Source organism: Carya illinoinensis, chromosome 8, assembly GCF_018687715.1.
Source record: "Carya illinoinensis cultivar Pawnee chromosome 8, C.illinoinensisPawnee_v1, whole genome shotgun sequence".
NCBI classification, from domain to species: domain Eukaryota; kingdom Viridiplantae; phylum Streptophyta; class Magnoliopsida; order Fagales; family Juglandaceae; genus Carya; species Carya illinoinensis.
In genome coordinates, this window is record NC_056759.1 from 19,070,927 (window position 1) to 19,085,740 (window position 14,814).

General features: G+C 41.9%; 2 protein-coding genes and 1 long non-coding RNA gene across 15 annotated transcripts in view; 2 read left to right on the plus strand and 1 right to left on the minus strand.

The window, feature by feature from the left end:
• The window catches only part of LOC122318641, a 32,772-nt gene extending 30,660 nt beyond the window's left edge, over nucleotides 1-2,112 (plus strand). For all 13 annotated transcript variants that reach the window (XM_043136192.1, XM_043136190.1, XM_043136194.1 and 10 more), the window contains one exon: nucleotides 34-2,112. In XM_043136192.1, the coding sequence (XP_042992126.1) occupies nucleotides 149-1,966 (1,818 nt within the window). In that variant the 5' untranslated portion in view covers nucleotides 34-148 and the 3' untranslated portion in view covers nucleotides 1,967-2,112. The remainder of the gene's footprint in view (nucleotides 1-33) is intronic.
• Nucleotides 2,113-2,985: 873 nt separating this feature from the next.
• On the minus strand, nucleotides 2,986-4,676 carry LOC122318645. Its single transcript, XR_006244887.1, has 2 exons — nucleotides 4,209-4,676; nucleotides 2,986-3,377 (listed from the first exon to the last, which is right to left on the minus strand). It is a non-coding gene; the product is annotated as an uncharacterized LOC122318645 (long non-coding RNA).
• Nucleotides 3,312-14,814, plus strand: part of LOC122318644 — a 34,654-nt gene continuing 23,151 nt past the window's right edge. The window contains exon 1 of the mRNA XM_043136205.1: nucleotides 3,312-3,419. Coding sequence (XP_042992139.1) covers nucleotides 3,312-3,419 — 108 coding nt within the window. The remainder of the gene's footprint in view (nucleotides 3,420-14,814) is intronic.

Sequence of the window (14,814 nt, forward strand, 5' to 3'; positions counted from 1 at the left end):
TTATAATTGTTTCCTCTTTTCCTTCTCCTGCAGAATCTGCATCTGACTGGAGTTCTTTTTTCCCTTTTCTTGGGTGATGGCAGAATTTTAAATGTACCATTGAGAACCACTATTATGTATGCAGCATAGGGGAAGTTCTTAGAATCATATGAGCGGGATTTCTTCTTGTTTAAGTGGATACATGGCTGATAATTCTTTAATTATATCCACGGGTTCTCGTAGTGTAATAGAGCATCCATTAGTCATTGGGCAAGAATTTGCTGATGTGGAAACATGCCGAAGAATGTTGAAAGATATTGCCATAGCACTGCACTTTGATCTCCGAATAGTAAAATCAGATCGTAGCCGGTTTATAGCCAAGTGCAATAAAGAAGGTTGTCCATGGCGTGTCCATGTAGCCAAATGTCCTGGAGTTCCAACCTTTACAATTAGAACCCTACATGGAGAGCACACCTGTGAAGGAGTTCGCAACCATCATCATCAGCAAGCATCAGTTGGTTGGGTTGCTAGGTCCGTAGAAGCACGCATTCGGGATAATCCCCAATACAAGCCAAAAGAAATTCTGCAAGATATCCATGATCAGCATGGAGTTGCAGTTTCTTATATGCAAGCTTGGCGTGGGAAGGAGAGGAGCATGGCGGCTCTTCATGGAACATTTGAAGAAGGGTACCGCCTACTTCCAGCATACTGTGAGCAAATAAGGAAAACTAATTTGGGAAGCATTGCTACTGTTGTTGCTGCCGGACAAGAGAATTGCTTCCGTTGCCTCTTTATTTCTTATCGTGCATCAATCTATGGGTTTATAAATGCTTGTAGGCCGCTACTAGAACTTGACAGAGCACATCTTAAAGGGAAATACTTGGGTACATTACTTTGTGCAGCAGCTGTTGATGCAGATGATGCATTGTTTCCATTGGCTATTGCCATTGTTGATGTGGAAAGTGATGAAAACTGGATGTGGTTTATGTCAGAATTACGAAAGCTTCTTGGAGTAAATACTGACAACATGCCTAGACTGACGATACTATCCGAAAGACAAAGTGGTATTGTTGAGGCAGTGGAAACTCATTTTCCAAGTGCTTTTCATGGTTTTTGTCTACGTTATGTTAGTGAAAATTTTCGTGACACATTTAAAAATACAAAATTGGTGAACATCTTCTGGAATGCTGTTTATGCCCTCACTGCAGTTGAATTTGAAAGCAAGATTGCTGAGATGGTAGAAATTTCACAAGATGTGATTCCATGGTTTCAGCTCTTCCCTCCTCAGCTTTGGGCTGTAGCATATTTTGAGGGCGTGCGATATGGCCATTTTACACTTGGGGTCACAGAATTATTGTATAATTGGGCCCTTGAATGTCATGAGCTTCCTATTGTGCAAATGATGGAGCATATTCGCCATCAGTTGACATCTTGGTTTAATGATCGTCGAGATATTGGCATGAGGTGGACCTCTATTCTTGTGCCATCCGCTGAGAAGCGGATTTTGGAGGCCATTGCAGATGCTCGTTGCTATCAAGTACTTCGTGCAAATGAAGTTGAGTTTGAGATTGTGTCAACTGAGCGGACAAATATTGTGGATATAAGAAGTCGTATTTGCTCGTGTCGTCGTTGGCAGCTATATGGTTTACCTTGTGCGCATGCTGCTGCTGCCCTTATTTCTTGCGGGCAAAATGCCCATCTATTTGCCGAGCCTTGCTTCACGGTAGCAAGTTACCGGGAGACCTATTCACAGATGATAAATCCTATTTCAGATAAAAGCCAATGGAGAGAACTGGGCGAGGGTGCAGAGGGTGGAGGTGCCAAGGTTGATATAACAATACACCCACCGAAGACTCGCCGCCCACCGGGAAGGCCCAAAAAGAAGGTTCTTCGTGTTGAGAACTTTAAGCGCCCAAAGAGAGTTGTTCAATGTGGTCGCTGCCATATGTTAGGGCATTCACAAAAGAAATGCACTATGCCAATTTGACCTTAGTTAGCTTGTTTAGAATATTTTGTTTTGTTCTTTTGTTCTAAAATATTCCGCAATGCAATAGAAGCAACAGTGTGCTTGTAATTTAAGTGTATTTTTTCCTATTTAGTTGCTAAAATAAGGTTTCAGTACTTTTTGGCATAGTTCGGTCATACGTCTTGTGCATGTGAGGGCAGCAAGTTTGTGTTTTTAATATTAAATAGCATAACCCAGTCTTACGATCTTTTTCAATTTAGATCAGTCTCTTTGTTTGTTTTCAACGGAAGGGACTAACAATTTAATTTTTCGTAGATTATGCAGGAAATAATTATCTTACAAAATCATTTGATCGTGTGTGTTTTCTGTAATGCTTTGAGGACTTGCCGGTCATTAATTAATGTTTGTTTGTAAGCTTTTTGGAAATCTCAACATGGAATTTCGGTTTCTTGGGGAAAGCTCATCAGGGATGGCCCTGGTGGGAACGAATTGTTCAAGAACATGAGACATGCCGGATTACGTTTTACATCGTATCTTGTGTAATTTGTTTCTTGTGTTGCTATGCTAGTGCATCCTTTAACCAAAATGTCTTGCCAGTTATCTTTGCTGGTTCTAGCACGAGCGCACATTTGAAAATGAGGCCAGCTTGCCCAAGTGAAGTACTGACACCAATGGTAGTTATTGTTCCTCACTAGGTTGCTATCTGTTGACGGAAAAGAATTTGTTTGCCTTGAGATGGTAGTAAGGAGGAAAATATAAGGTTGTTTCACGGTTACGTATCAAACTTATGCAAGATGAGAAATTGCAAGGATTTATAAATGAGAAAATACTACTTATCATTTCTATACCATAAATTAATTTGTGATTTGTCATTTTATTTAAATACATATTTATACATCAATAAGTGTATTTAAATATAATGACAAAAATGACATCACATGCTAGTGTGTGATGTGGGGGATGATTTTTAGAATTTTTTTTATTTTATTATAAATTTGTCAATTTAAATTGTAGTGGTTGGCTCACCCAATGCACGGGAATAAATGAAGTAGAAACCCAAAAGTGTAAATAATGACAAGTCAGTATAGGATTCCAAAACATGTACATTTGATTAGAATGGAAGGCCGTAATTGCACCTCTCTCTCTCTCTCTCTCTCTCAATGGGCGATTAGAAAGGCAAATCATTAGAGTCGTTTGGCACCAAAAAAACCGGCCAGTAAGAAGTCTGCTTCTCTCTCTAGGAGGTGTCCCATTTCCCTGCACTTATTGATGCTACGTTTACGTTCGTAGTCTAAATCGAACTGCTTCAGAACACAAGAACTTCAACCTTGATCTTCAGCCATCTCCACAATAGCTGCAGTTACCGATGGACATGGACTCTCTCTCATCACTCAAACTGAAGCCTTGTCGTGGCATGATCTCAACCTTCAGCCTGCACTGCAAAAGTCATCTCAAACAAAATCCTGGTAGGGAGGTTAGTAGCAGATAGACCCTTAAACCAATTTGCTATTCACTCTTGTATCAAAGCATCATGGAATTTCATACAAAATTTTCTCATTGAAGACATGGAGACAAACAAGTTTATTTTCACCTCTAGATCTCTCCAAGATAAATTTCGAGTTCTAAACCAAGCCCCTTGGAATTTCAAAGGGCATCTGTTAGTTCTAAAATCTTGGTCTCTAGAGGCCACTCTTCAAGAGATCAATCTAAACCATGCAACTTTTTATGTGCAAAATATATGGTCTACCACTTGATTATATAACTCTTGAAAATGTTGTTGAAATTGGGAATGCACTTGGTAACTTGATCAAAGTGGAAGAAGACCCCCTTTATGGTTTAGCTTTTAGAAAATACATTAGAATTAAGGTCGAGATAGACGTCACTAAACCTCTCCAGCAAGGTTTTATGATGCCAAGAGAAGAAAATCTAGAAATATGGGTAGCCATCAAATATGAAAAACTGACAGACTTTTGTTACGCTTGCGGAAGACTCGGCCACTGTCAAGTTTTCTGTGGTTTTCTAAGTTCAACCCCTACAAGACTCATATATGGCCATGGATTAGAGCTGAAAACAATAGCAGCCAAGGAATAAATCAAGCTTTTCAACCAACAAACAAAGGGCAACATGAAGAAGCGAAACCAATGGAAAACAATGCCCGAATGAATCTGTTATATGGAAATTTAAATCAAGGAAAACAAGCAAGCTTTGCAAGCACACACTCGGAAATAAACCAGTTTGTGATAAAGGGTCAACAAAACACTACCAGCAGGCAAACCGAAAGAAACTAGGCAACTGAGCAAGGCCTTTGTAGCCAAGTGAAACCTCCAAATGAATGGATCCAAGTCCAACCGAAAGAGAATAGAGAATGGGCAGTAACTCCAGGTGAAAGCTCCAGCTGAAAACTCCAAGTAAGCATCTCAAGTCCAGGAGAAAACTCCATGTAAATGGCCTGGCCCTTACAAATTCTTAGACACTATTCAGCTATAGTGAACAAAACGCAGTTAATTCCCCACCAAGAAAAGTTAATATTTTCACTGTAGAACCACCAACCGAATCCAACAACCTTCCCTCCTACTGTAGTTAGATTTCTCTTTTGTCTTCAAGCATAGAAATTTAGTCAACAAGGGGTACAAAAGCAATGGTACAGATATTCATAAATGCAGTCCTTCAGCTGAAACCAGTCAACCACCGTGGCACACTCAATGGCATCAGATAAACGCGACAATGAAGGGATTTAAACCCCAACAAAAGCATGGACTTGGCTTTCAATCGGCCCATTTAAGTGAACCCACTTTCAACTCTACAAGCCAAACGGAAACAAGGCCTTTCTTCATGAGCCTACAAGACATTCATGCAAACAGATTAGCCATAGATACAAGGCCTGAAGCACTCACCTACAAACTGAAGCCCATCAATGTGGGACAAAATCCACTTCATATCCCAACCGAAAGTAGCCCATACAAATTTCAAAAGATAAAAGCTTCAGTTGACTTCAACCCAGGTAACCCAACGATCATGGCTGCTCCATACATACCTCCATACATCAACTCAGATCAGAGCCATTCTCAGTTAACCATCCAACTCATTGAAGATTTTGGCCCCTAATGTGAAATTAGTCCCATGCATGAAGAATATGCTGCACCAACTCAGGAACCATTAAAAGAAAAAGAAAAATCCCCAAGAGTAAAGAGCCTCACTCAAACAAGTTATCCTCCAGAGGGTTTCAAACTTCAACTTCAAAATCAGACTAAAGCATTCCTCCCATCCAAAAGACATAAAGAGGTAGAATTTTTTGAAGCCCCAACAAGGAAATCTCAATGTATCTTAAAAATAGAAAAAAGAGAGAACTTGGATAGCATGGAAAAAAAAAATCACAATTAGAGGAATCATTAATGCCTCTTATGTGATGACCCGCTTTTACGTGTATTTTCACTAAAGGGTTGTTTTTAATTTAATTAATATATTGGTTTATTTATTTTAAATTATTGTATTTTAAATTGTTTTATTTTATTTTATTTGATGCGGTGTTTAATTTATTTAGTCATTTTATGGTTTTTAAAATCGTTTTCGGCGGATCAGTTTTTGGTTTCCGGAGTGAAGATTGGACCTTATTTATTTTCTTTTCTCTTTTTCTTTTTCCCATTTTCCTTTTCTTTTTCTTCTTTTCTTTCTTTTTTTTCTTCTTTTCTTCTCGTTTTCTCTCTCCCCGCGAGCTGCTCTCTTCTTCCTCTCCTTTTCGTCGCCGCCCCTTTGACCGCTCGGTTCTCCGCCATCTGGCCACCGTGTAGTGAACCACCCCCACCATTCTCTTCCCCTCCCACCAAAGATCATCTCCACCAATTTTCAGAGTTATCGGACTAGCCGTTAGCCGCTACGCACGGCTGGAAGTCACGGCACCAGCCCTGTTTTTCCCCCCTGTCGTCGGTTGCTTTCGCAGTCCAGAACCGCCGCTCGCCGGCGGTGTGGCCTACACCACCCACGCAGTTTTCTTCCCCTCTCACCGATGAACATCCCCATCAAGTTTCACCTTCATCTGAGCCACCGTTAGCCACCACGAGCTCCTCCAAGCCACACGGTTTTTCACCGTTTTCGGCGCCGTCGCACCACCTCCGGCCACCATCTCTTCACAGCTTCTTCCCCTACCTCTTGCCGACCTAACCCACCTAATTTCAGCCTTGATCCATGTCCGGAGCAGCTCCCACGAGCTCAACTCCGTTTAGCCCCTTTTTGGTCTTCCACCGCCGTTTCCACCACCACCCATGGCCAAAACTCGTTTCCCTTAACTTCATAAATATCTCAAGACCATTACCTATCAATTTCATGCCTTGGTTTGTCCCTGTTCGAAAGTGGGTAATTTATTACCCACGGCCACAGTGTAAAATTACACTGTTACGTTACTTTTCCTTTGCCGTTTGCAATGCCGCGAGCTTTAAAAAAATACCGTATAGCGCTGTAAGTATTTTCCAAACTCTACTTTTAGATTTAAACATATTTTACTCTTACAATAATTATTGGATTGGTTGGTTGATTCCAGACTGAGTCCGAGGAGTTCGGGGGTCGGATGGATTGAGGACGGAGTTGTTGGGTTGATGTTGATGTTTGTTTGAGATATTTGTGCCTTGATGTTTGCTTTGTATAGTGCATGCATGTTCATGTTTAGAAAGGGAAAAACCGGGTTTTTCGTGTAGTTGCATGCATGAACATGTGTTTGAAAAATGAAAGCTGGGCTTGTAAGCGAGAAATGATTTATGGTATATGTGAACGGTTGAACTGACTGGTTTGAGTCAGAGGCACGTGTAGGGATGGTGGCAAGCAGGGATGGTGGTAGAGTCCCGCCTGTGATTCCCGCCTACGGTGCTCGCGTAGGGACGGTGGTGAGCAGGGATGACGGTAGAGTCCCGCCTGTGATTCCCGCCTACAGTGCTCTGACGGTCTGGTTTTTGGGCCATTATCGGGGATAATGGCGAGCTTATATTTAAAGGATATACTTTGGGCCAAATGAGACTCTTGGCGTGAGTTGGTGAGGAATACGTTTTTGGGGCCAAATGAGATTTTGGCGTGCGTGGAAAAATGTGATTTTATGGGATGTGAGCATTTGCATTCTTTCCTGCATATTGTGGAGTTTATTATGTTTTTATCTAGTGGTGTTTGAATTTTACTTACCTGTGGCACCATTTTTGGTACCGTAGATTTTGGTGCAGAGTTCGAGGAAGGGGAGGAGGCTGAGCCCGAGGATGCGGCTCTGCCGGAGTGCTGAGTTAAAGTCTATGCTTTGTAGTTGGTTTTAAAACAATATTTGTGTTGTTTAATATTTTATTATGTATGTTTTGAACAGTTTTGTATTAAACTAAGAAAAATTCTGGTATTTAGTTATATGACTTTGCTATCCGCTGCGTGTTTCTTCGTGCACATTTGTTTTTTATACACACACTTGGCACATGTCATTAGGGTGGTGACCCGTGATGTTACCATCCGAACGTCTCGACTTCCCCGTGTCCGTGCGTGGGGATTTGGGGGCGTCACATCTTACTCTTCTGGAAATGCACTTAGGAAAGATGGGCAAAGAGAAAAAATCGAAAGGGAAAGCAAGAGTCAATCCCTACAATAGGCCGACTTCATATCCATAAGGAAAGTCCAAAATAGCCAGCGAGGCAGGCTTCAAAATGTCTCCACAAGCCAAATGAGAACACTAGTATGCAATTGTAGGGGTTTGGATCGACCCAAAGCAATCAGAAATTTAAGGGCCAATATTAGGAAATATAACCCTGAAGTAATCTTTTTGTCATAAACTATGGTGATGGAAGAGCACACCATATCTATTGTAAATAGCATAGGTTTCCATCTTTTTGTAAGCTCTCCAGCTATAAAGGGAGACTACTTCTTATGTGGAGACCGAGTATAGATATAGAATTGGTCAATATTAATATGAATGCAATATCTGTTTTGATGTACTCGGATCCCTCTCATCACCCTTGGCTAATGACGTACGTTTATGCCCCAGCGCAACAAAACCTCAAAGCCAACTTTTGGAGTCATTTGGACTCAATCCAACAAGCCTTTCTAGACCCTTGGATTTGTATGAGAGATTTCTATGATGCGATCAATCAACAAGAGAAATATGGGGGGCGCCCGTTTCTTAATAATCAAAACCTTGGTCTCAAAGCTATAATGGATAGACATGGTCTCATAGACATTGGTTATTGAGGCCCAAAATACACATGGACAAACAACAGGAGTGGTATGACACTCTTCAGAGAAAGATTAGATAGAGTGATTGCAAATCAAGACTGGAGATTACTGTTTCCTGATGCATCGTTGCAACATCTAGCGTTGTCAGCCTTAGATCATCATCCTTTATTGCTATGAATGTCCAACAATTAGAAATCTGTCATCTCTTTGAAATTTGAAGAATTCTAGATCCATGAACCTCTCAGTCAGAATATCATTCGAGAAGCCTAGAGTAAACCTTTTCAAGGAAACCCAGCTGATATACTATGCCGAAAAATCCAAGCAACAAAAGAAGCTCTCAAACTCTAGAACAAAAATCATTTTGGGCGAATTCAAAATAATAAACATAACCTGGAAGCAGAGTTGCTAGAGGTGCAGAGCAAATCCATGAGCAAATTCAACAAGGAAAGAGAAAAGTACCTTCAACACAACCTCCACAAGCAAAGAGAATATGAAGAATCACTATGGCGCCAAAAGTTAAGGTTAGCATGGCTCACCTCAACAGACCTCAATACCAAATTCTTATATTTATCAACAACGATCAGAAGAAGAAGAAACTCAATTGACACCATTAAGCTAAATCCAGGTAATTGGTGTTCAGATCCAACTCTTATAGAGAATGTTTTCATTAATCATTTTCGGTCCATATATACTTCTACAAACCCAAGCTTCCTAGAAAATTTGGAAAATTTATTTGAGAAGCAAATTACTGATCAAGAGAATAAGAACCTCTAAGCAGTGCCAAGTGGGATAGAAAGTTTTGGTGGTCTGAAACAAATCTCAAACCATAAAGCACCTGGCCTAGACGATAGGACAACACTATTCTATAGGCATTATTGGAATATTTTAAAAAAAGAGGTGGTCGGAGCAGTGCAGAATTTTTCAGGAGTGGTAAATTGCTAAAGCAAATTAACCATACCAATATAGCTCTTATTCCAAAAATTCAAAACCCAAATAATCTGAGCCACTACCGCCCAATTAGCCTCTCAAATGTCATTTACAAAATCATTACCAAAATCATGGCCAATTGCTTTAAAGTAACATTAGATTCCATTATATCTCCTCTTCAAACAACCTTTGTTCCAGGACGCAATGTCAAGGAGAACACTATAATTGCGCACGAACTAATCCATCATCTCAAGAGGAAAAAAGGCAAAAGAGCTCGAATGGCAATAAAGCTCGATATGGAAAAAGCCTTTGATTTGGTCGAATGAGATTTCTTATTCTGTAATGAAGCAAGTGGGATATAGCTTAGGGTGGATAAATTTGATCAAAGAATGCATTACCACAGCAACTTTTTCCATCCTCATCAATAGTTCACCCCGTGGAATCTTCAAAGCACAAAGAGGACTAAGGCAAGGAGATTCAATCTCTCCTTTCCTCTTTATTCTAGTTACTGAAGTGTTACCTAGAATTCTTTTAAAAGAGGAAGCAAGAGGGAAAATAGAAGGGATAAAAATTAGAAGACACAGCCCGCCAATCCCTCATCTTCTATTTGCATACGACACGATCATATTTGCAAAAGCAACCACAGAGAGTGCCCAAGTAATCTCTAAAAGCCTAGCAAAATTCAAACAGTAGTCAGGACAAAAGATTAATATGCAAAAATCCACCATCTTCATCACAAGGAATGTAAACCCAGCCATAAAGTCAGAAATCCACCAATGGCTTCCATACAAAGTCTCTTTAGAAAAAATGAAATATCTAGGCCTCCCAATGTCTATTAGCATAAACAAAAAAGAAAACTTCCAAGAATTATTAAACAGAGTGGAGAAAAAACTAGAAGGGTGGAAATTTAAATTACTCTCCCAAGCAGGCCAAATAATGCTGATCAGAACTGTAGCGAGCACTATCCCAACTTATTTCATGTCTACTTTTCAGCTCCCCAAAACAGTGTGCAAGACATTAGATACAAAATTCAAAAATTTCTGGTGGGGCTTCCCAAAAGATAAGACCCATAACTTGACTCTCAAGTCATGGAAATCAATATGGCAACCAAAAATATACAAGGGTCTTGGAATAAGGCATATGACAAACATGAACCAAGCACTAATCACAAAAACATGACAAGACATGAGTGAAAGCAAGAATGGTCTTTGGTACAATCTACTAGCTACAAAATATCTCAGCAACTCAGATGGTAAGCAACACAAACAAAATTAGACTCTTACTTATGGAAAGGAATCTTACAAACAAGAGATACACTCAGGAAAGGGAGATGCCTTCAGATCAATAATGGCCTCACGACTGATATTTGGGATGCACCTTGGATACCAACGAGAGAAAATTTCAAACCAAGACCACGGCAAGATATGAATCTAGCCCACTCAGAACTTAAATTTTTGGACATCATCACTGGCAGCCTAAGACACTGGGACCTAAAGAAAATGCAAAATCTATTTGAGCAAGAAAGTATCAATGGAATTCAAAAAGTTCATCTACCAATCTTCTCTCAATCAAGACAAAATGATCTGGGCCCCATCGAAGGGTGGAAAATTCTTTGTTAAATCGGCTTATCAAATGATAGTAGAAGGACAAGAAATGAATCAACAAAATGAAGTCCAAAACCAGAACCTCTTTAAGTCAATCTGGAAGCTAAAAATTCATGAAAGACACAAATTATTAATGTAGAAGCTGCTTTGGAACATCCTTCCAACAAAAACTCGAGTGAACAAAGTTATATCAAGCTCAAATTCAGAAGAGTGTCCTATCTGCAATCAAGCCGAAGAATCCTCACTTCATCTTTTTGTCAATTATCTCGTAGCGAGAATACTATGGAGTCAAAGCTCATGGAAAATGGTAGCTCAGCAGACATCCGATTCTGGGAGGCATTCACTCGCATGGGAATAGATGCTACCTAACTCCAACTGGATCCAATGCCACTCAAGGGGTACTCTAGGGAGACAGTTTAGGTGGGCAGCACTCCCTACATGGCCTTTGTCATGGTTGATTTCCTGGTAGTGAAGGCCCCATCATCTTACAATGCCATAATTGGCCAATTGACCCTCAATAGCCTGAAGGCAATCACCTCTACCTACCATCTAAAGATGAAGTTCTTGACCTCTCAAGGATTGGGAGAAAATCGGGGAGAACAGGTCCTGGCGCGGGAATGATACGGGCAGGAGATGAAACTAAGTGCTAGAGGGCTATACATGGCGCGCCCCTTGGCCCATTGAGAAGATGAAGCCTTGGAGGAGAAGGAGACCAGTGAGGAGGTTTAGATATGCGCCTCACATGAAGCCTTGGCTAGTCTTCATCAATGACTCAAACCGCCGGGCTGGAGAAGGAATGGAGGGTGCATATATATATTAACAAAAAAAAAAAAAAAATTAGGAAGAAATAGGGAGCTAGCCGATTTCCCCAAAATTTTTGATTGTTGTCCAAACTTTATTAATGAAAAAAATTAAGTTTTGAGGAATAGAATGTATAAAATTGATGTCTCCATCAATGCATATCTCCATCAACACATATCTCCATCAATGCATATCTCTATCAACACACATCTCAAGGGGTAGACCACGCCTAAGTGATGCAATGGAGGATAGTGAGCTCAACCTCTAATTTGCTCGAATGAATTACCTTGTCCCCATTAAGGCGAAGTGTGGACCGGCTATTTAGTTGTTTGACATTTACCTTTCCTGTGAGGCACCAAAGGGATGGGTGTAATACTTAAGGCTGTTTGATCCCTTCCACGACGAAGTGCTGGCTTATCCTCAGTTGCCCCACAACTTATCTTCCTCATGGGCATCAACAGGCAGGAGCGGGTCCAGTCCCAAACTGCCTGGTACTTACCTCCCCACAGGGCTTTAAAGGGTGAGATGAGCCAAAAGCCATCTTATCCCTGCTTGTAGGGGAGAACAGACCTAGCACTTTGACAACCCAATAAATTAGCCTGACCTCTGCCATGACTAAGAGTGGGATAAGCGCCAGCTTGACCCTCACTAACCTTCCCCATGGTGCTAATGGACAAGAGTGGGTCTAGACGCAAACTGCCTGAACGACCCCCGGCTTAGTTTGACCTCCCAATTGAGGAGAGCTGGTCTAGCCTCTCGGCTACCCTAACAACTAACCCCATCCCATTGCAGTGAAGTGCAGACTGGCTTCTCAGCTGCTTAATAGACTACCTCTCTGGGGGACAAAAGGAGAGGGCATGGCCTATGGCATCCCTACCCCTCCCTCGTGGAGTGCAGGTTGGTCCTCTAACTACCCAAAATAACTCCAGAAAGATTATCTCCTCCCATGGAATGCACATAGTCTTTGCCGCTCCTTATTAAAGCAACTTAGGTTAGCAAGTTCCAGTGATTATTTACACTAATCAGTTTGACTCTTGCAGCATGGATAAACATCCACTACTTACCTTCTCATTGGAGCTCAACTAGTCGATCTAGCCTTAAGGTGGCCCAACCTACCTCACGACGAAGTGTGGGTTCAGTCTCTCTACTGCTTGACGTCACTCCAGGGATCACATCTCCTCCAAAAAGTGCTCGACCCCTCTTGCCAAACGCAAGAGTCAACGAGGCTAGTTTAGCCTGAACATGTTGCTCGGCCTCCACTAAAGACTCAGGACGAGTATGACCTTAACATGCCACTTGGCCTCTCTTGCCAAGCTCAAGGGTCAGCAAGGTGAGTTCAGCCTAAACATGTTGCTTGAGCTCCATTGAAGACTTAGGGCAAGTCTGGCCTTAATGTATCGCTCGATGCCCCTTGCCAAGCACATGGATCAACAAGGCAACTTCAACCTGAATGTGCTACTCGACCTCCACTAAAGAGTAAGAGCAAGCCCGATCTTAACGTGTTGCTCAACCTCTCTCTCCAAACGAAAGGATCAACGAGGTGAGTTTGGCTTGATTGCACTACTCGTCCTTCTCTAAAGAAGTCAACACTCAGAAAAGGCTAGGGACTCGCCTGATTTCCAGGTGCTTGAATAGGCAGGCAAGTCACTTGGCTGCCTTGCTAACTTCATGCTTGGCTGCTCGGCTAACTTCACGCTTGTATTCAACACAGTCGAGCCCATCTCTCACCTTAGCTGAGTTTTGCACTTGCACCTTATGCGGTTGAGCCCATCTCCCACACACCCAAGATGGCCGATAGGTCACTCGATAGTCCGGCCATGTTCATGGGGACAACGGGACAAGTCACCGACAAGAGAAGCCTAGAGGAGGGATGGTGTAAAGCAACATAGGGACCTAATATCTCCTTGGCATCAATTATTCTGCCGAAGTTGGAGTTATTTGCTTACAAAAGCAAATGGGGGTTAAGCCCATGGCACCAGCGGTGACAACTCTCATCCGACATTAGATCTCCAGAAACATGCAAAGCATATGTACGAAGTGCAAATGGAAGAAAAGCAAAAGAAACTGGCTTAAAAGGGGGTGCAAACAAGAAGAGGCAAGTACCCTGTCCCCACGGACTCTCCCCAACCCTTGCTCCTGCAGGCTATGCCAACAAGGGGTCCAAGCCTGGCCAACCCATTGGGTCAACCAGTGAAAAGACATGGGGAAGATGATAAAGTAAAAATACACGAACAAGAGAAGTAAATAATGCTTGTTCATTGATGATTAAAGTCTTTACAAAGAGGAAGATTGCTACGTCTTTACAAGGGAATTTGCAAAAGAAAAAGTGAAGGAAGCTGATGTGTACATTTCAAAAAAGGGAAACATTTAGCCAATGGGCTTGGGATCGGTAAGGTTGTCGAAGAGCGTACAACCCCTCGTCTAACCCAGGTGTCATTAGGAGCCAAACTAACAGGGGAGAGTATCCTATTAATTGCCATAAAACTGACTCATCAGTACCAGCAAGCCCACCTCCAAAGCGGGTGATTGCCCTGTTGCACCTTCACCAACAATTCACAGGACAATCATCAGGGAGGCTGTTGTCCGAGCATGATCATCATCGACAAAAGCCCTCCAACCACTTCAGCCTAATGAGTCATAGCGTCTGAATAAAGTGTGAACTGCGTGGTGGGTCATGAGAAAGGACAGACTAACAAACAGTATGATCAGGGTGCCTGGGCCCCACCACCTCTTAACCATACCACCAAGTGACAGGGTACAACACAACCTTTGGCACAATCCCCTCAAGGTTTGTGGCATCCTCGTCCAAGGGAAAGTACTCCTAAATTGAAAATGCTCGACACTTTGTATTCAATCTTCAATGTTTCCAACTCGCCTAGGGCAATAGTCAAACTTTTACTTCTGTATAGACCTATAGTGAGCCTTTATCCAAAGGGCCTTGAAAAGAACTAGAAGGCTCATTAGGCTCGGAGTTCTCCAAAATAGAACCCACGCAAGAAGATTAGAAATGCCCCAAGCACTTGGAGGGTAGGAAGAGAGATACGATGATCACCAATTGAAAAGCAAGGGCTTATATAGGCCCTTGCAGTTGTCTGTACCTCGAGGTTTTGGGAACATGCATATCCCATGGCACCAGCAAGTCTGGCATGAATCTTGTGGCATGTATGACCTCAAATCTCATAGCACACACTGCATGAATCTTGCAATGTGTGTTGCACAAATCTCATGCCACACACTGAGCGACAAGAGGGGCAGAAGTCACCTGGCACCATTAGTACAAGAAAGATGTATCGAGTGTGAGAAAATATCAACATTTAACTGCCCAAAGCACGTGGGGACCAACGCATG